The sequence below is a fragment of the Heterocephalus glaber genome, unplaced genomic scaffold (assembly GCF_053883595.1).
Source record: "Heterocephalus glaber isolate CG9 unplaced genomic scaffold, H.glaber_assembly_v1.0 deba00001461, whole genome shotgun sequence".
NCBI lineage: Eukaryota > Metazoa > Chordata > Mammalia > Rodentia > Bathyergidae > Heterocephalus > Heterocephalus glaber.
In genome coordinates, this window is record NW_028258308.1 from 31,540,609 (window position 1) to 31,560,563 (window position 19,955).

Below are 19,955 nucleotides of genomic sequence, written 5' to 3' on the forward strand. Positions count from 1 at the left end.
CAGGGTCGTTCCAGCACAGCGCAGGGCTCGCCATTAACAGAAGCACAAGCAAGTCGAGGAGCCGGCAGCGCCCAGGCGCTTCCGGCGCCCAGGTCCGAACCATAGCATTCGGTGAAGATGGCGTGCGGTGAAGACGGCGCACGTAGGCGAGGCGTTCGCTGGCCCGCACCGGACTGCGGAAGTTATCGCGCCAATGCGCCACGACCCCTGACACCGCCAGCGGGGAAAGGAAGGGCAGACTGCAGAGCCGCAGCCGCAGCGCTAGGCCCTCCGCCACCTCTACGTCACTCTCGCTGCGGCGCAGGGGTAGCGGTAAGTGGCTGCTGCCGGCCCCGCCCCTGGAGCTCCGTGGGTTTAGGGGCGGGGCCAAGGGAACTGGAAGGGACTTAAATGTGTGGGCGGCCCGAGGCCCAGAAGCTGGAACGGTGCCCTGGGCCAGAGGCAGGCGCTTTGTGTCTAGTATTGCGTACAGAAAGTTAAGTGCGAAGATTTTGCGGTGTGAGATAGGCTGAGACCATCGGGACGCCAAATCTAAGAAGTATAGTTAAGTTATATATGTATTTCGAAAACCTTAAAAACCTACCCGAGGGAAATTACCGTCCTTTGTTCAACTATTTTTGTTCAGCGCCTAGCCTAGGCCCCTGGCAAGAGGTGTTCTGTTAGTTTGCTAAATACTGATACATAGAAGATTCAGGCAAATGGTAGCAGGGAAATATATTGTGTGATTTCAGAGCTCAGAACCCTTACATATTTCCTTTCACATGGAAGCTATGGTAAGTGCGAAATATCAAGAGGAAAAGATATTACCTAAAGAACCATCCAGCAAAAACAGCTGTTTCATTCATTCATTCATTGTATGCCTGATATGCATCAGGCATGTGTCAGACACAGAGGATACAGACAAGGCCCCTGTATTCAGGGAGCTGACATTGATGTATTTATTATAGAAAAAATGACATACAAATTAGACAATATCCTGGGTAGTGACAAATGTATTGATGAAAATACTGTATAATAGGGTAATGCAATAAAGACTCTGAGAAAAATTCTGAAAGGACCTTGCTGAGAAGTGATTTTGAAGCAAGAGACCTGAATGATGAGAAAGAAGCAGCCCATAGAGAAATCAAGGAGCACTGGCTTTGTGTTTTTGTAGGGTTTTGGGGGGGGGGTTTTGTTGTTGTTGTTGTTGTTGTTGTTTTGGTACCGGGGATCAAACTCAGTATCTTGCGCGTGAGGCCGCAGTGCCACTGAGCTAAATCCCTGGCTTTGTGTTTTGAAGAGCAGTCATTCAAAGGGGTCCGGGGATTTAGCTCAGAGGCACCTTGCAGACCTCGCAAGCGCAAGGTCCTGAGTTCGATCCCAGGTACCCCCAAAAAACATTCAATAACTTGGTCAATACCCTTATTTATGGAGCACCTGCCATCACCTAGCAGAACCTCCCAGGCGCTGTGCTAAGCACTGGGGATACAACCATAATTAAAACAAAATTTGGATAGGAAAGGCAAAGAAGGCCCGTATAACTAAAGCAAAGTAGACAGAGGAGGAGGAATATTAACCAGAGGAGGCGGAAGAGTAGGGGCTTGAAATGGGAACCCCCAGGATTAGAACACCATGAATAGAATTCTGCTCCAAACTTTTAAGTTTGAAGTGACTGTTAGGTGTCCAGATATAGATGCTGGATATATACTAGTGGAAAATTTGTTTTTTCCTATAGATTAATTTCTGCCTCTATAGAAGTTTTATGTATGAGTCATGCTGCCCTTAGGGGCATTACTGTCTTGCCATCCAAAACATCACACTGTCACTGATCATTGAGACCTCCGCTGTAATCGGTGGTGTGGGGAGTTGTTGCATTCTCACACACCAACTGCTCGCTCTTCAGACAAGCCATTGTGGGGTTATAGGCAGACTCAAGACTTTTAATATGAAAAGCCAGTTTATGAATTTGTAGCTCACTCAGGGTGGTCCCCATCAATATACATCTGAAGTACAAAGCTAAGATAAATTTGGGAGTTACATTAGAAATATGAAGATAATGTTTAATGCCATGGAATGAAATACATAATGTAGAGAGGGAAATTAAACGGTGAATAAGAAGGTCCAGGTTCAAATTATTGGGACACTAATGTTTGCACATTGAGTAGAAGATCTTAAAAAGAATCTGAAATGTGGGCCGGGGATTTAGCTCAATGGTTTCGCCACCTGCTGCGCAAGCGCAAGGACCCGAGTTCGATCCCCAGTACCAAAAAAAAAAAAAAAGAATCTGAAATGTGACCTCATGTGAAAAACTAAAAAAAATAGAAAAACAAAAAAAATTTTAAGCCAATGAATAGTGATATGGTAGTAGATAGAAAGAGAATGATCAACAGTGGCACTGGGTGCTGGAAGATTGAAGGAAAAAAGCAACCTTTGGGTTCTGCACACTGTAGAGGTCACTAATTACCTTAAAGGGAAAATGTTATTTAAGATCTCACTGTGTGCCATGTACACAGGGATGAACAAACCATGAGACGTTGTACTAACTTTTTACACCCAGCAAGAGAGAACCAACCAGAGACCGATACTAAATCCACACAGGAGTTTATTACCGGCCAGGACCCGAGCCGAGCAGCGGACTCCAGCCCCGACTGGGAGAAGACAAACACGTTTTATGCACCTTTGAGGCCAACAGTTTCTAGGCTCCCCTATGGGATAGAACTAGCAAAGCAAGCAAAAGGTACAGAAGCAGAAAGTCCTGCCTTTAGAACATTTGTAAAACAATAGTTGATTAATTGTTGTTTCTAAAAGACTTTCTAAGAGGAGGAGGTTTCTAAGCTTCCTCCTTCTAAGTTCATCTAAAGGGCAGGCAGGTGGGTCGTTCAGCAGCAATATGGAGTCTGTTTTGCTAACTAGGGTCCTTTAAATTTACATTCTAGTGGGAAAGAGACCCAACAATATCATAACAGATAAATAAGTGCCTTGAAAAAGAAAATAGGTGATATAAGTGAGATATCCTGGAAAGATTCTCTGAAAATCCACAGTTAGATATGAGATCTAAATGATAAGGCTGTAAAAGGAAATAACAAGGGTTTTTTCCTTTCTATTCTCATATAATGCAGAACACTTCTGTGACTAGATGTTGTTGGGGGGGTTCTCTACACAGCAAATAATTCTCAAGTGCACACCAACTGGGTGTCACGTAGGTCAATTCAGTTGATACTATCTATTGGGAGATAATGTCAAATCCCACAGGTTAAAGGCTCGGTCCTACAAGACTTCCCCCCACTTCACATGCCAATCACATGTCTTAAATTGTGGCCTATGTATCTGATTGACCAGCTATGAATCACAGTTCCTGTGACACCCCCTTCCCCTTAAATATTAAATTATGTCTTGGATTTGCTTCAAAATAACATGAGGAAAAGAAATAATACGGGGGTGAGTGGAAGTGGATAGGAAGCATAAATAAAACATTGGCCATATGTTGAGAATTGAAGATAGCTAATTGTATGTGGGAGTTCATTATACTATTCTGACTACTTTAATATACAGTATTTAAATTTTTGTACAATAAAAAAATTTTAAAACATGTTTTGTTTGATCTGTAAAAGTTTGTAATTCCCAGTTTACAAATTGTGAAAAGGATAAAAATCAGATAAATTTTAAAGCACCAGGTATATAGCAGCTGCTCAGAAATCAAAAGGATTCTCTTACGTCAGGTCTGAATTAATTTTGGAGATTAAGAAGCCATCTTTTGGCCGGGGATTTAGCTCAGTGGTTTCGCCGCCTGCTGCGCAAGCGCAAGGACCAGAGTTCAATCCCCGGTACCAAAAAAATAAAAGCAGCCATCTTTTAAAAAGTGTTGAAATTGTAAAAGGTAACATGGATTCACTTTATGTAACAATATTTAGCGAACATTAAAGGGTTATAACATCAGTGTTTAGTATTCACTTTGAAAACTGCTTTTAAAAACCTGACATTCTACTTTTTTTTCAGAGAATGGTTTTCAAACTTCAGTTTGCACTGCAGTTGTTTGAGGTGCATGTGGTTCTGCTCACAAAAGTTCTAATTCAGAAGAGCTGGAGTGGGACCCAGTAACCTGAGAAACATCCTCACAAATTCGGTTGTAAGTGATCTTAGAAATACAACATTAGGAAACACTGTTTTAAGGTCTCAAGTTACTGGTCCCTAGATAGCATGTTAGAATGGTGTTTCCCTGCTAGAAACATAGAGAATCTCCTGGGACAGATAAAGGAGCACAGTCTCCTAGGATTCTGTGACCATGGAAGCAGAAGACTATATGGAACCTTCTCACAAAATAAACAATTCCAGTGGCCCACTAATACCATCAAGGACAACTATAATGTCCAACATATTTATGTTCAAAAGAGGAAATTAGTAACTACCACTTAACCTCTGGGGTTTGTGGAAGCCATACCTTAAAAAGCTTCCTCAAATATGATCTTTCCTCAGGAGCCATGCTACAAGCCCTGGGATTTGAACCTATCACTGTGTACCAGCAATCATCACTACTGATCAGCTGTCTCTCACCACGGATCAACCATGTCCCCCAACCAACCCTCCTTTCAAAGATGGAATAGTATGGCATAAAACAAGAACAGATATTGTGGTGACATTTAGAAAGGAATCATTTACTTTTCTGGGAATTCTACTGAATTAGTTTTGTGTTGCTGTAACAGAATACTACAAACTGGGTAATTTATAAAAGAACAGAGATTTCAGAGTTTGGAAGCTGGGAAGTTAAGATCACCAGGCTGCAGCACTGCATGCATCAAAATGTGGTGGGACATTACTGAGAAAGAACAATAAAAATGAAAAGTGTAGCCTCAAACCTGAATCAACTCAGTTGGGTGGAGCTCTGGTGACCTACACACCTCTCTGTGGCCCAACTCCACATGCTTTGAGGGAATACATCAAATCACAGCATCTCCCCTCTATTCATCCATCTGGGGAGAGGGAGTGGGTAGTTCACAGATTCTGTTTAAACATACTTCCATGACATACATTCAAATCCACTTTGTGTTTTTGTCCGCACAATCCTGAAAACACAGTGTTCATGGTACAGGAAAGTGATAATAGAACTTTTTACACTAACTTGAATTGGAAAAAAAATTTTTTTTCCTCACAAGATACTTACAGATTTATTTGAGGCAGCCTCAAGTAGTGATCTGGTTTTCAAAAAACTGTAATTCAACCTTGGAAACGGTGGAAGGAAGCAGAGTGAACAATGCCTTAAACTTCCCAGTACCTATCTTTTTAAAGCATGCTGGAAACATGATTTCTAAGCATTCATCATCAAAGTCTTATATGCCAGTTTGCCTAAATCTCATGAGAGCCTTAAAAATTCAATTCTTTTGTCACTCACCTCCACCTTTAAAATCCTTTGAAAATCTTTCATTGCTCAGAGAAAAACAACTCCCTACATAGAATCCACACCAACCTGAGCAATTCCATTGGCCTTCCTTCTCTAAGACACAAAGCTCCTTGCTTCATTTGTTGCCAAAATTCACCCCTCATAGCATATATACACCACCCCACGCCCACCATGGCTTTTTCTTTTTCTCCTAGTTCCACATTCATATCTCTTCTATTCATCCCTCTGTTGTCTCTTGGAGAAATGTTGCCTGGCAGATCCAAATCAAAGGCCTTCATAGGACTATATATGACTATCATAGGACTATATATATAAATATATATTTATATATAATATATATTTTTATATATATACCCATCTTTCCTGCAGTAGAAATGGATAAAACTTCTCTACCCTCTTAAATTCAGTAGTTCAGATTGTGAATTAAGCCCACAAAATACACATTACCAAAATAAAGTTTATTTTTTGTGCATAATGAGACTTTATAGTAAAGAGAAACCCCAAGGAAAAGGTTAGGCCTCAGAGTATCTATGTCACTTTAACAAAGGTCAGTGCTCGGTAGAAAAGTGATTAGATAAAGGGAGTTTATTCTAGGGGTAGTAAATTTGGCTAAAGTAAATATACAAAGAAATTACCAAAAAAAAAAAAATACAAAGAAAGCTAATGAAAGACACAAGTTTAGTAATGTTTATGCACACTGAGATTAATGCTGTTTGCAGTGATGAACATTCTACTCTTCCTAGTCAGGAAAATAGAAATGTTTACAAATGGGAAGATTTGTCTTACAATTCTTTGTTCAACAAATATAAGTTTATCTTACCTTTACAATGGGAAACTTACTCTCTGCTTTTCTGCTTTTGGACAAAGCGGGTAAAAGCCAAGAGTTCCTTCTATAACTTCAGTTTCGTAATGTCTCGCGGCTCAAAATAATCTTTTGTAAAATGGCTTGTGTTGGAGTGGCATATTGATGCCCCTTACTAGCAACTGTCATTGCTGCAATTTTACACTTCTTTTTGCAGGTTTACTTCCCTCACCCTCTCTAGCCTGTAAGCAATTGAAGGCAGAAACCGCACCTGGCTTTGATCACCCATGTCTCCCAATTCCCAACAAGTAGTTCAAAAGTATTTGTTAGACGCCTAAATAAACGCGTTGGATCTCTGCTTCTTTCTTTTACTACCATGAAAAGGACGAACTCATGTTCCTAGGGGATTGCATTTGTTTTAAACCCACCCTTTACTGGGCTTTGCGGTTCCTGTTTGGAGAAGTCCTCACCAGAACCTTAATCCTGTGTAGGAAACCGAGGAGCCAATCGCAGACCACCCAACCTTACTTCTCATTTATTACAAGGCTGGGTGGTAGAAAGAAATAGGTGAGCTTTAAAGGACGTAAAATCATCCCCCAAAGACTCCCCGCGCGCCTTCAAAGGCCAGCCGCTCCTAGTGCTGCCCTCTCAGAGCGAGGCGGGTGGTGCGGGATCCCGCACCCAGCTTCCGCCGGATCCCGACCGGAACCCCAGGGCTGGCGCCGGCTCGTCCCCCAGGCCGGCCGGGCGGGAGTCCGCAGTTGGTCGCCTCACGCGGAGGAGCCCACAAGGCAGCGAGGGGTCCGCCCTCAGACCCGAGGCCCGCTCGCCACCCGCGCCCCCGCCCAAGCACGAGCCGCCGACGGAAGTGTTGCGTCGCGCACTTCCGGGTGTTGTCTAGCTGTCGCCGCGCGTCTCCGGTCTCCCGGCCGTCGCCGCCTCAGGTCGTGGAGCCGGAGTAACGTCACCGCCATGGCCGGCATCAAAGGTGGGCCTGGGGACGCGGGACGCCGGAGGGCTGGTGGCCGCCGGGAGCAGGAGGCAGGGGTCCCACGCGGCCCGCGCACGCCACCTCCTTCCTGGCCGAGCGGGGCGATCCCAGTCCTCTGTCCTCCCCCGGCCACCGTGGGGTCGAGGTGGGCGCGGCCCCCTCGGGACCAGACGGCCCGGGCCGCGGCTTCGCGCGAAGCCCCGGCTGGTGCAGAGGGGGCAGCTTCCCCCACCTACCGGCCCCCGGGCGTAAAGCGAAGTGCTGGCGGTGGTTAGGAGTCGGTGAGGACGCGGGCTGTCAGACGCGCTCTGCTGGAGTTTGCATCCGATAGAGATTAAGATAGACGCGGACCCTGGCCCAATGGGCTCGGAGGGGGCGAGGCCGCTAGGGTTGCCAGTTGTGGAAAAATCAGTGTCGTTTCCTACTTAAAGGGCACAAGTGCGATCTTTCGGTGCTTTACGCCCGCAAAGAGCTTAGGGGTGCTTCTTTCTGAAAGCTGGGGATCCGAATCCTCTCCGGGACACCAGAGCGCGGTGTCTGCGCGCTCCTAAATCTGTTCGTGTGCGATGGTGCAGTGGACTCCTGAGCGATCCCAAAGCCCTCCTGGCTCCCTTCACAACTTGCACGTTGAGGTTTTTCAGATGTAAAAGTTTTTTTTGTTTCTATAAAAGATAAAGTAGTTCCAACTTTATTAAAAATTACTCGTCTGTTTGTATATTTTCTTTAGGAAATGTTGCATCCGTTCCAGCTGTTCGGCAGTTTTACAAGCAAAGATTTTTGCTTATTAACGAAATACATTGTTGATTCATTGACCTGCCGTATTAGAAGGGGCAGTCAAGCAGGAACTGAGTGAACGACTTAATGTTTTTCCGTGGTTTGGTTTGAATTTTTCCCCCTTTAAAATCGATTTTAGTTGAGCTGCTTTCCTTAGAGTCACATTTTTTTTGTTTATTTTCAGTGTCTGAAAACATTTTATTTCCCATATAAAATTTTGTCATTTGAGCAACTTGTATGCTTTTTAATCTCCTTTTGCTCCATAGTAGATCCTTTTAAATCTTTATGTGAAAAGGAGTTGTTGTAAAATGCTGTAGTCTTTAGGATGTTGCATTTTACCCCATTTCTTCAGTGTCATTAATAAGTCACTCTTAGAAAAGAACTTTGTAATTTCCTTCTTCAAGTCTAAGTAGATACTATTCAGGTGAAAGTGTCTCAGGTAGAATTGTACTTACATTTTTGGTTTCAGTAGGATTTTATGGTTATGATTGTTTATCAAGATGTTTCTTCCTGTTGGACTGTCATCTTTTATATGAAGTTTTTGGGATCAAACTCAGGGCCTTGCACTTGAGAGGCAGGCAATATATAAAGATTTTTTATTACTATAATTAGAGACCATTACAAATTTCTTGAACCACTTGCCTATTTCTTTTTGATATATTGGATTTTCTAGAAACTCAGGCTCCTGAACTGGTCCCTTTTACTTTAATTTCTTTGTGATCACAGAACCAACCAACACTGACTCTAGAGCATTTTGCTAGATAATTGGGCCATTTTATCCCTACCTTAAGGCTTTTGGGAGTAGACACCAGACTAATGTAACTTTTGTCTTCCAAATATTGCATCACTCAATTACTGTTTAAATTCTTACAGTGTTGATGTGTCATTTAAGGCACATCATTACAATTTCACAAAACTGAAGAAACTTTACAGGTCTTGAGAACACTTTTGAGCAATTTAATCTCAGTGGCTTTTATAATATCTGGTATGACTGGGAGATGTCACATAAAATTGTTTTCGAACATTTTTTTCAATCTTGAGTGTTGAATGGAATAGAAGTATAATCCCAGGATATCTTGATTCCCCCAAACAATTCCATCATATTTTTTCATTATACAGTAGCATTTGAAAGGAATTGAATCCTGAGATGTAAATAAGTGCATCAATAATTTTCTTCCAGTATTAATATTAATGGCAGTTACAATAAAAATTGTTTTTTGATACCTGAACCTTGTATCTATTTTTAGTTCCTTGAGTTTTTAAGAAGTCATTTTTCATGGACTTTTAAGAATGCACTGAAAGAATTTAGACTTTTTTGATAAGACTAGAAATGATAATTTTATATTATAAAACAGCTACTCTCAGAGACTATCAATGTCTGAATCTTCTTCCATCTTGCCAAGACTACTGTAAACATGCTCTTAAGATTTTTCTGCCAGATTTAAAAATTTTGCCAGTATTGGAGGGCATTTCTTACTTGTATTCAGCTCTTTCCTATTTCTCATGTATTTCGATGTGGATGCAAGATAATCTACTTAAAATTTTTATGTCACAAGATACAGGCAAGAGTAATTACTTTTGGGAATAGAAATAACTTCTAAATTTTGGTCTAGGAGCATGAACTACCTATTGAAAAAAATATAAATGATTCTTTAAAATAAAATTTTGTTTACTGTGGTTGAATTTACACTCAACGGTTGTGTCACAAAAATGAATAACTTCTGAATAAGAGCTTTAGGGTCTACATACAAAAATTGTTACCTGTAGTGTATGGGCTTTGTGACATCTGTTTTATCTCTTTGTAGTAGCTTTTGCTTCCTCTGGATGTAAACTAGTGTGGATGAATGACTTGTCTATGTAAACTGTATTGTAGTTGAATAAATGAGGTGTTACTGTGTAGCATTTACAAGTAGTGAACTTAGGTGTTTAGAACTACTTTTCAAAGAGTGGAGGTGGAGCTGGTAGTGAAGCTTTCGTGGAATACCTTGCCTACCATCCACAAGGGCCTGAGATGTTTTGTATTTCTTCAGAATGCCTTTTAACAGTACTTTAGCATTCAGAGAATTTTTTGTCTTTTAGATCCAGTGTCTCATTTTAAGAAGAAAAACTGAGAGTTATGGAGGTTACTTAGACAGTAGTTAGTGGCAAATAGGAACCAGGACCCAGTAGCTCTTAACTTCCAATTCTGTGCCATTTCCACTCTGCTACATTCATTCTACAAATACTTGTAATTGAGCGTCAAGTGTTGAGGAATTAGCATCAACATCAGAAAAACTTGCTCGCTCCTCTGCCCTGTTGAGAAGACAAATATACTGTAAATCAGTATGAAATTACAGCTGTATGATAACTGAGCAAGGCGAGGCATGTCAGTACAAGGGGACATCTGGCTGGAATGCTGCCCCAGATACCCACATGGTTTACTTCCTTGTTTCCTAGGGCTCTACTCAGATGGTGCCTCATGAGATGCTTCTCCAAGCCATTCTATCTAGACTTGCATTTTCATCCCTTACCTGACCTGGTTTTGGGTTTTTTGTTTTGTTTTTTCTCATCATTGGACATTTATTTGTTTACCTTTTTAAAAATTTATTTTGTGCTCCCACAGAATGTAAGCTCCATGAAAACAAGAGCTTTGATTTCTTTTCATTGCTCTGTCTTCACTAGCAAGAATAACATGTGACACTTAAGTACCTGTTCAGTTGATGAATAAATTGCTTATATAGGGAGAATTTGTCCAATTGAGAGGTTTGAAAAAGTTCACTGAGGAAGAGATGATTGCACTGAGGTCTCAAGGAAAAGTGGGAGTTAAATTGGAGGAAGATGGGCGGAGTGGGGCAAGAATACAAGCTCAGAGAGCATGAAGGGGCTGTGTGTGGTCACCACTGTGTCCACAGCGCCTTTTGCATCTTTGGCTTCAGTAAATCTGTACTAAATGAGAAGAAACAGGTTTCAGAAGGGACAACATGTGCAGAGGCCATGTGGGTAAGAGAGCCTTCAGATTCCCGGGAAAGCAAAGAGGGCCAGAGTAACCGAAGCACACTGCAGGGCAAGGTGGCTGCCTGGTGTGGCCTGCAGAAGGGGAAGCAGGCAGTACCTGATCCTGAGGACCTAGTCTGAACTAAAACAAATGATAAGCTCAGTATTTTCCTCAAACTTTATGCTGCATTTCCTTGTAGACTTGAAGTGTTTTGTTTGCAATAAAATGAAATGTTTTCTTTTTCCACTAGCTGAAAATATAATAAATAACATTAAGGACTAAGTAAACAAGATCAGGGTTGACATGACCTACATCAGTGATCCAAATGAAAACCAAATCTGCCAAGATGCCATGTCTGTGCGTGTCCTTGATATTGACTATTTTAGTTCTGAAATGTGTATCAATACTATGTGGGAGTGTTTAATCTCTTTTCTAATAATTTTGGTGTGTATATATTAGCTTTTGTCTTAATAATTTTTAGATCTTTTACACCTTTTGAATTTTAACTTTTTGCTTAAGGTTAATTGGCTATATCATTTAAAAAGGAAAAAGATGTTGTCTTTATTTAAATTGATAATGTCAGTGATGAATAAGGTCACTGATGAATTATCCCTACTCAAGAAAGGTGATTCCACTTATTGGCATGCTACTTGAAAACACTTTAAAATATACTGCTGTGTGTAGCTTTAGAATCTATATTTCATCTGTAGAATGCATCTGTCTTATAATAATGCAGTAAAATAATGATACCACCGAAGGGTTGTACCTACCCCTTATTCTACAGATTAGTATTTAGGAAATTAGGGGAGGAACCCCAGCTATAGTTTTGCAAGCTATTTAAATATCTATGACAGAATCAGTTGAGTAAAATCATTAACCGCAGATAATTTCAAAGTTTTTTTCCATCAGTTTTGGGTTTTCAGTTTGTTTGTTTTTTTGTTTTGTTTTGTTTTTTTGGGTTTTTTTGGTACTGGGGATCGAACTTGGGACTTTGCACTTGTGAGGCAGGCAGCGGAACCACTGAGCTAAATCCCTGGCCCCTTCAGTTTGTTTTTAAGATGGGAGTCTTGCCATGTTGCCTTGGCTGGACTTGAACTCCTCGGTTCCAGAGATCCTCCTGCTTCAGCCTCCCTGCTTGTGTACCTGGCTCATGTTGAGTGGTTATCTGCAAGAAGCTAGAATTACAAGTGTGTACCACTGTACCTGGAAACAACTCACTTTTAATACATTTAGGTTGGGGAGGCTTTGTTTTGCTTCTAGCATAGCTGGTAATGTTCATAATGCTAATACATCAGCAAAAACCATATTAATGTAGTTTAACTGATGTTATCTCTTGGATTTCTTATTGCAGCTTTGATTAGTTTATCCTTTGGAGGAGCGATTGGGCTGATGTTTTTGATGCTTGGATGTGCCCTTCCAATATATAAGTACGTAAAATTTTTGAGTGTTTAAGGATAAAATATTCTACTTTTAAAGCTGTAAAAATGTTTTGTTGTCTGATATAAAATTAATACAGAGAAATATTCACCAAACAACCTTTAAAAAAAATCATCACTTAAAATTTATTTGTAAAGATAGTAGGACATCAAAGTGCAGAAAGAAGTTTTTGATTATCTGCTCTTTGACTACTATGGAGTCTAAAATAGCAAGACAGCAACACAATAGCTCAGTCCTGCTATTTAGTTTTCAGCACTTATTTTTAACATTAAATATAAGAAAAGTAAAAGCATCTTTTACAGAAAATACCATAATCAGAGTTAGAACACAATTGACTTTTTAAAAATGGTGTAGATGATGGCTTTTCCTAGCCTAGAAAGAACTTTTTAAAATTAATATTTAGATAAACTGGAAGAGGACAGCTCAGTAGATAAATGAACAACAAAGCTGAGAACTACACATTGCTAATAAGTACATGGAAATATACTCAGCCTCCCTCAACTTGAAGCGAAATACATTGGCAAAGACAAAATATATGGACAAACAGGCACTGCTAGGGATTATGGTGGGGAGTCTGAAGTGTAAATAAGTGCAGTTTACTTGGAGACCAGTTTGCCCATAGTTCTTTGCCTAGCCTACCGCTTCTTAGACTTTTGCCCACAAATCACTTACAGTTGTTTGCAAAAATATGTGTGGTTGGGAAAGTGCATAGGTGTTTATGATAGGCTTGTTTATAATAGCAAAAAAGGAAAACTGATGGCATCATAAGTATAATGTCAATCAAAAGAAAAATCGTTAAATGATGGTATGTCCATCAATGAAAATCCTAGGAAGCCTTAAAGAATAAGGAAGAGCTGTAAAGCCATTATGTACAGATGTTCCAGGTATGTTAAGTGAAGAAACTGCAGTGCTCTGGTCCCCTTTTTAAAGTTTATGTCTGTGGGACTCTGCAAGTGTTGCCCAAGAACCTCCATAGGGAAGAGAGAAAGAAAGCAGGGGAGCTTTTGGAGCTGTTAGTTTTTACTTTTCGTGCTTTTGTATTGTTTGAAATGTTTCCTCTTAGTACATACTCCAACAGCTTAAAATGTTTTGGAAGAACTTAGGTAAATCTTTACTTACCCTAAGCCCCTAAGTAGGAGCAGTCTCCTCTATAAAGTGTGATTTATTCTAGGGCAGTTTTAAAGGCTATTTATTTCTTTTCAACTTTTTACTTTGAAGCTATTATATTATATTATGTCAAGAAATTGCAAAAATAGTACATAAATGTGCCCTGTGGCCTTCAGATAGCTTCCCCCAGTTATATCTTATATAACTAACTGTAGTTTTCAAAACCGGGAAATGACATAGACACAATACAGTTACCCAAACAACAGACTTAAGATAAACTTATATTCTGACTGCAAGTCTTCAGGGTTACTTTCAGGGAGTTTGCTACAGATTGGTTTCAGTAGTTTGGGAGTTCCTAGGGACACGGAAAGCATGGATAAGGCTTTCAGCTTTAGGCTAAGGCGAGATGGCAGAGGGGTGAACTTCAAAAGGTTGCTGTGTTTGTGCCTCATTTTCCATATACCTCTTTGTAACCTCAAATTAAAAAAAAAAGAATTTGAGACCTCAATTCCAACTGTTTTATATATATATGAAATTTTTATTTAATATTAGAAAAATGTCATGTATCATTCATTTTAGAGATACTATAACTCAAAATGTTTCATACTTCAGTTTTCAGTTTGGGTTTTTAAAAAAACAAATTACAGCAAAACATTTATTGGTACATTTTAGGCATACATATTGATAACATTTTTCATCTGCAGCATGTTTGGTATTTTGAACATTCTTTTGGTCCTTATAAAAAGAAAGTCATATTTTCTATGTAGGAGAATGACAACAAAAACTACATTAACTTATTTTTCTTTTTCTAGCCAATACTGGCCTCTTTTTGTTCTGTTTTTTTACGTCCTTTCACCTATTCCATACTGCATAGCAAGAAGATTAGTGGACGATACAGATGCTATGAGTAATGCTTGTAAGGAACTTGCCATATTTCTCACAACAGGCATTGTTGTCTCAGCTTTTGGACTCCCCATCATATTTGCCAGAGCACATCTGGTAAGTGAATATATTTTTTCTGTGAGTAATCGTTATTAGACTGTTAACTTTTTTCTGAAGCCAGGTTTTTAATGAGAGAAGAGACATAGCAGCCTAGAAGATAAAGATTAAAATCTCAGTTTTTTGGTTGTTCTTGATAAATAATAAAATGATATTAGAGAGCATAGCATGGATCTGTAGCAGCACTTGGCTTGCTAATGCCTAGCTGACATTAGCTCATTCAATGCTGAACTGCCACCAGCCTGCCCTGTGAAACTGAGAACACAGAAGACCCGAGAAGTGTGTTCTCTGCAGGTAAGAAAGTACTAAAGAGGAGAAAGGGCTAGCCTGCAGATACTGTTCTTCCTTTCAGACTATCAACCCAGATTCATACCTCTATCTCTGAAAAGGTAGGGAAGAAGACAGACTGGCTGCCTTGGAAGATCGAGATGGCGGTTACTTCCCCACCCCCTTTGAAAGAATACGTGTGTGCACACACACAAAAAAGAATGCACACAAGTGTATTTTCATTTCTAAATGTACATCTCATCTGTTCTCTAAATAGATTTTTAGTTTCACTAGGAAAGAGCAAAGTTCTATCTGATCAGAAAATTGCAAGATTCTATGCGTTGTCATCAGAACCTAGAATATAAGCTTGTTTTTGAATAATTATTGTCTCATAATTTTTTTTTTTTTTTGGTACTGGGGATCAAACTCAGGACTTAGCGCTTGCAAGGCAGGTGCAGTGCCACTGAGCTAAATCCCCCCATCACAATTTTCTTTTTAAAGGAACCAAAGGTAAATAAAAACAGCCATATAGAGGTACACTAAGTATTCAGTGCTGTAAAAGCTATTACAAACCATATTTGCCTTAGATCATGATTGGCATCCAACTAGAGCCTCAATTTGCTTTTTACTTCCCTTTTGTTTTTCATGTCTGTTAACCAAGTGTTTCTATCTTATTTCCATAGATTGAGTGGGGAGCTTGTGCACTTGTTCTCACAGGAAACACGGTCATCTTCGCAACAATACTAGGCTTTTTTTTGGTCTTTGGAAGCAGTGATGATTTCAGCTGGCAGCAATGGTGAAAAGTTACTGAACTATTGTCAAATGGACTTCTTGTCATCTGTTGGCTATCCATGCATACGAGAGAGATTGGGCAGTAGTGATACATGGTGTAGCAAGTCTCTTGGGGGTATCCTAGGTGCTCCCTTCTCGCTTTTATTGTATACATATTATTTCACAGAGACTTGCTGAAGGATTAAAAGGATTTTCTGGTTTGGAAAAGCTTGACTGATTTCACACTTATCTGTAGTATGCTTTTTGTGGTGTCCTGCTGGATTTAAATATTTGTATGTTTTTCCTGTTCAGCTTGTTTTTTCTTTTTTTTTTAGCTTTTTTTTTTTTTAATCAATATGCAATGTTAAACATTTTTAAATGTGTTAACCATTTGAATTGGTTAGAAATTCAGAATTCTTCTGGCTATGTTACTGGGCTAAAGTACATATTTTTTCCTAATCTCCATTATTATAAAAATAAGTTTTCAGGATAATATTGCTCCCACTTTTATGCAAACATGCAGACTGTTGGCATACCTTACAGACTATCTACTCAGTGCAAATATAGCTGCATTTATACCTCAGAGAGGCCAAGTATTAATGCCTATACCCTCCACAAGGGTTGCTGGTTTTACTAGTAGACAGATGTTTTGTGAATTGAAAATTATTTTGTGGAATTGTTACAAAGGAATGCTTTTCTTCTCGATTGTTAGAGGAATTTATGTTAAACTTTACAGTAAGGATGTAAAAACAGATTTTTGAAATGCCATTATTTATGTTTATTATAGTCAAAGTGGAGTGAGTTGCAGTGTGGGAAAAATATCAATGTTGAAATTCCATTGTTTGAATGCTTTTTCTATTTATAAGTGAAATTTTTGATTGGCCTTTTGTATTTTATCTTCGGTAAAATGGACATACACGGAACTACTGACTAGGGAAAGTGGTATGTTTGCATCATATATACCAGAAAACCTTCCTCTGCTTCCTCCTTTTAACTTATTTTGTACATTGTATATATTAAGTAAAAGAACTTTTCAAATACAGATTAATAACACTTAGAAATGTTTAAGTCATCTGGGAAATAATTGCTGTCCCATGCATTGAGTGCCCCTCCCCTGTAAGGCCTAGACATGATTAACAAGTAACTTGTTAGTCTTGCAAATAATCCATGCATTAACAATTTAAGATTTAGACCATGGTAAGGGTAGTTCTTATTCTTAGGTTATATCATGTAACTTTAAAGTATTTAAAACATGTTTCCTGTATTTGTTTGATTCCATAATAATAGATCTGCTATTTCCTTATGAAAGATATTTATCATATGAATTAATGCAGAGTAGCCAAATCTAGCTGTATAGCAGCTTCAGGCACAGACTTGCCCAAAAAATTCCCAGTGTCCAGGCATGATCAAAATGTAATGGTCATTTTCATCTCATGATTATCAGTACCTTTTTTAGGAGCTGGTTATGAAAATTTTCAAGTTGATTTGACAGTATTTTGTTAAGGATATTTGTGTGTCTATTCAGTGTATTTACATAAAAATTGTTTTGCCTTCAGTCAAAACTGAGTATTCATGACAGCTTTCTTTCATTGTTTTAAGTTTCTCAAGAAAATGGGAACAAATTCTGAGTTGTTCAGCTTTTTACTAAAGATGCCTAAAGCTGCAGGTTTTTATGTTTTTTGTTTACTGCCCCAAGTTTGTTTCTTTTGGCTGTAAGATGGAAAGCAGAAATTTCTGCATGTGGCTGTGCCATTTGCACATTAGGCAGAAAATGCCTTGCCATGTAATAATATTCTAGACTTCACGAGGAAGGAACAAGTATGCATGAATTAGCTGGTTATACAGTTGGAACTCTTTGTGCCTGGTCTACTGGTTTTATTTTTTTTAGTTTCCGTTTTCTGTTCCTCTAGAATGTCAGTGCAGTGCACTGCTACTTTTTATTCACTTGGCCATAGATTCTTTTTTCTAACACCTGCGTATTCTTTCTGTATACTGATTGCATTGGCAGCATTGTGTCTTTGATCTTGCAAACTAGCTTTACAACGCTGTCTCTGGTTTCTAGGCTAGTTACTTAAGATAAGACTTTTCCGTAGAATATGCACTGACCCAACATTGCCATTCTTCTATGGAAAGAAAACTTTTGATGGTAAAATAATAAAGATTTTAAATTATGCATTTTAGTTTGTGGGTGTTTTTGGAATTAAAGTGTACTTCACACTTCAGTTCTTGAAGTGGATTCACCACTCTAATACTGTGATAGAAAGCAGATAAAACATTAGTGATAACATCAGGTGTGCAAAAGTAAAATTGAAACCATAGTAACAGATATTACAGTGAAGCTATGCAGAAATAAAATGGAAACCATAGTAACAAATGTCACCAAAAAGCCCCATTAGTTTGTGTTACAATAAAAGGACTGATAATCTGGGGAATAGAAATTTTTATTTAACCTTTGACATAAATGGTCATGGAAGTTTTGTTGACATAAAAAGACTGCTAATGATCAAAAGTTAAGATCTTATTAAAATTCAGAATGGTTTTATAACTTCATGTTTTATAGGTTTGTCATTAGAGAATTGTACTTTTTACAAACACTGCAAACATTAAAGATTTTTAAAAATTATTCTGTGGTACAATGGGAACAGAGAAAATAAGAAAAAAATACTATTATCCTGTCAAGTACTCATTTTGTCTCAAATTGTTTTAATTGTAATCTCTATATATTTTTTAAAACTTAGGTTCCCAGTGTGTGCCCTAACATGATTAGGGGATATTAGCAAAATAATCCAGATTTCAAAAATATACTCTAGAATATTTTCAGTGAGGATGTAGCACATTGGTAAAGCATGTTACTAGAGCATGTGTAAACCATTCAGTCCTCAGTACCATTTTTTAAAAAAGCTCTGGACATAGTGGTACATGCCTATAATCCCAGCTACTTGAGATCGGAAACTCAAAGCAAACCTGACCTCAAATGAAATATAAAAAGATCTGGGAGGGAGCTCAGTGGTAGAATCACCCTGGTTCAATCCCTAGTACTGGGGGGAGATTTTTTTAGATTGAATGTAACTAGATTTATAAGTTTCATATAACTAAATCAATGCATCAAAGTTAACTAGTGCCCATTACTGTTAAGTAGAAGATATGTTGTAGACCCCAGGATGCTTTATGATGCATATATTCACAGGAAATTAAATTCATAGCCTGTGTTGTCCTTTCTCACTAAAGATTAGGGATTCTTATTTTCCTATCAGTTTCCTATTTAGTTTCCTATCAGTTTCTTCATTTTATGGCATTCCCAGGAAAGAAAACATCCTAAGGAGAACATTACAGGTAACTGAAGCCTAAGTCATTAAGAACTACCATTGGATTAATGTTAGCCATTTGATGAAACTATTAAATGGATCATACACTTGTGCTTTCTTACAATATATTACACCACTTATTTAGGACTTTCATCATAAATGGTCAGTGAACTATATTTTTCAGGAATTGTGCTACTCCTGGCTTTTTTTTTTTTGTACCGGGGATCGAACTTGGGTCCTTGCACTTTGGCAGCAGGCGATGAAACCACTGAGCTAAATCCCCGGCCCACTCCTGGCTTTTCTTAAAATTGTTTGTGCCTAGCACTCCTTAGCTTTTTTTTTTTTTTTTCTGGTACCGGAGATCGAACTTGGGTCCTTGCGCTTGCAAGGCAGGTGGCGAAACCACTGAGCTAAATCCCCAGCCCTTGTTAGCTTTTGTTTCTGATTGCTGATTTACAGTATTTAGAAAGAATGGAAAATTGGGGGATGGGTGAGGTAACCACACTCACTAAATCAATTTTATAACATTTTTTTGTACACAACACATCAGTGGACATAATTATGGTATCTAAAATATCTAACTTAGGGTATCTCCTTTTTCTAATGAAATGCTTTGTTCTTACTACTGAAACACTTTTTTAAAACATCTGTCTTAGCAGCCTGCTAGATAATCCATGATTGTGGGAGATAAGGGATGCATTACTGTACTGTGCAAGAGCGGAAGCTTTATAATCAAGTTCTCTGTACTTTAGGAGTTATTCTAAGCTGAAGATACTCGTAGATCTTAACCTCCTTTCTGGCTCATATCTTCATTTATTTTTAATTACAAAAAGACTACAAATGAAGTTTATTTTTACAGGAAATTCTATACTTACATCTTCCAGTCTGTTGGAGGTTATTTTTTAAAATCATTCTTGGATTTAGAACCACAGACTATAGTCACAACAAAGTTCCAGTGGGAAGAGAAGGGGGAGGGAAATACAAAAACTTTCCATGAATGATTAACACCATAAGACCTTGACTTTTTAATTATAATTACCTTCTTGTTTGTATTTAGAAATAGAACTAATGAGGGGAAATCAGGATTTTTATTTTTTAATTTGAGGAGACAGTAGAAATGACTAATACGAAAGAAAAATTTCTTGAAATTTACA

The 19,955-nt window shown here is 38.7% G+C and overlaps 2 protein-coding genes across 2 annotated transcripts in view; one reads left to right on the plus strand and one right to left on the minus strand.

Annotated features, from left to right (window-relative positions):
- Positions 1 to 543, minus strand: part of Saraf (store-operated calcium entry associated regulatory factor) — a 40,815-nt gene extending 40,272 nt beyond the window's left edge. The window contains exon 1 of the mRNA XM_004867653.4: positions 1 to 543. Within this exon, the coding sequence (XP_004867710.1) occupies positions 1 to 103 (103 nt within the window). The 5' untranslated portion in view covers positions 104 to 543.
- Positions 544 to 6,914: 6,371 nt separating this feature from the next.
- Positions 6,915 to 17,669, plus strand: LOC101721466 (leptin receptor overlapping transcript-like 1). The gene is made up of 4 exons (XM_004867654.4): positions 6,915 to 7,164; positions 12,267 to 12,342; positions 14,272 to 14,458; positions 15,409 to 17,669. Exons 1-4 carry the CDS (start codon positions 7,149 to 7,151, stop codon positions 15,523 to 15,525), a joined length of 396 nt encoding a protein of 131 aa, XP_004867711.1. The 5' UTR covers positions 6,915 to 7,148; the 3' UTR covers positions 15,526 to 17,669.
- Positions 17,670 to 19,955: the final 2,286 nt, after the last annotated feature.

Excerpts from the sequence above, each read along its gene's own strand:
- LOC101721466 (XM_004867654.4), top strand. Across the intron at positions 12,343-14,271 it reads TGTGCCCTTCCAATATATAA|CCAATACTGGCCTCTTTTTG; the intron begins GTACGTAAAATT and ends TTCTTTTTCTAG. Across the intron at positions 14,459-15,408 it reads TATTTGCCAGAGCACATCTG|ATTGAGTGGGGAGCTTGTGC; the intron begins GTAAGTGAATAT and ends TTATTTCCATAG.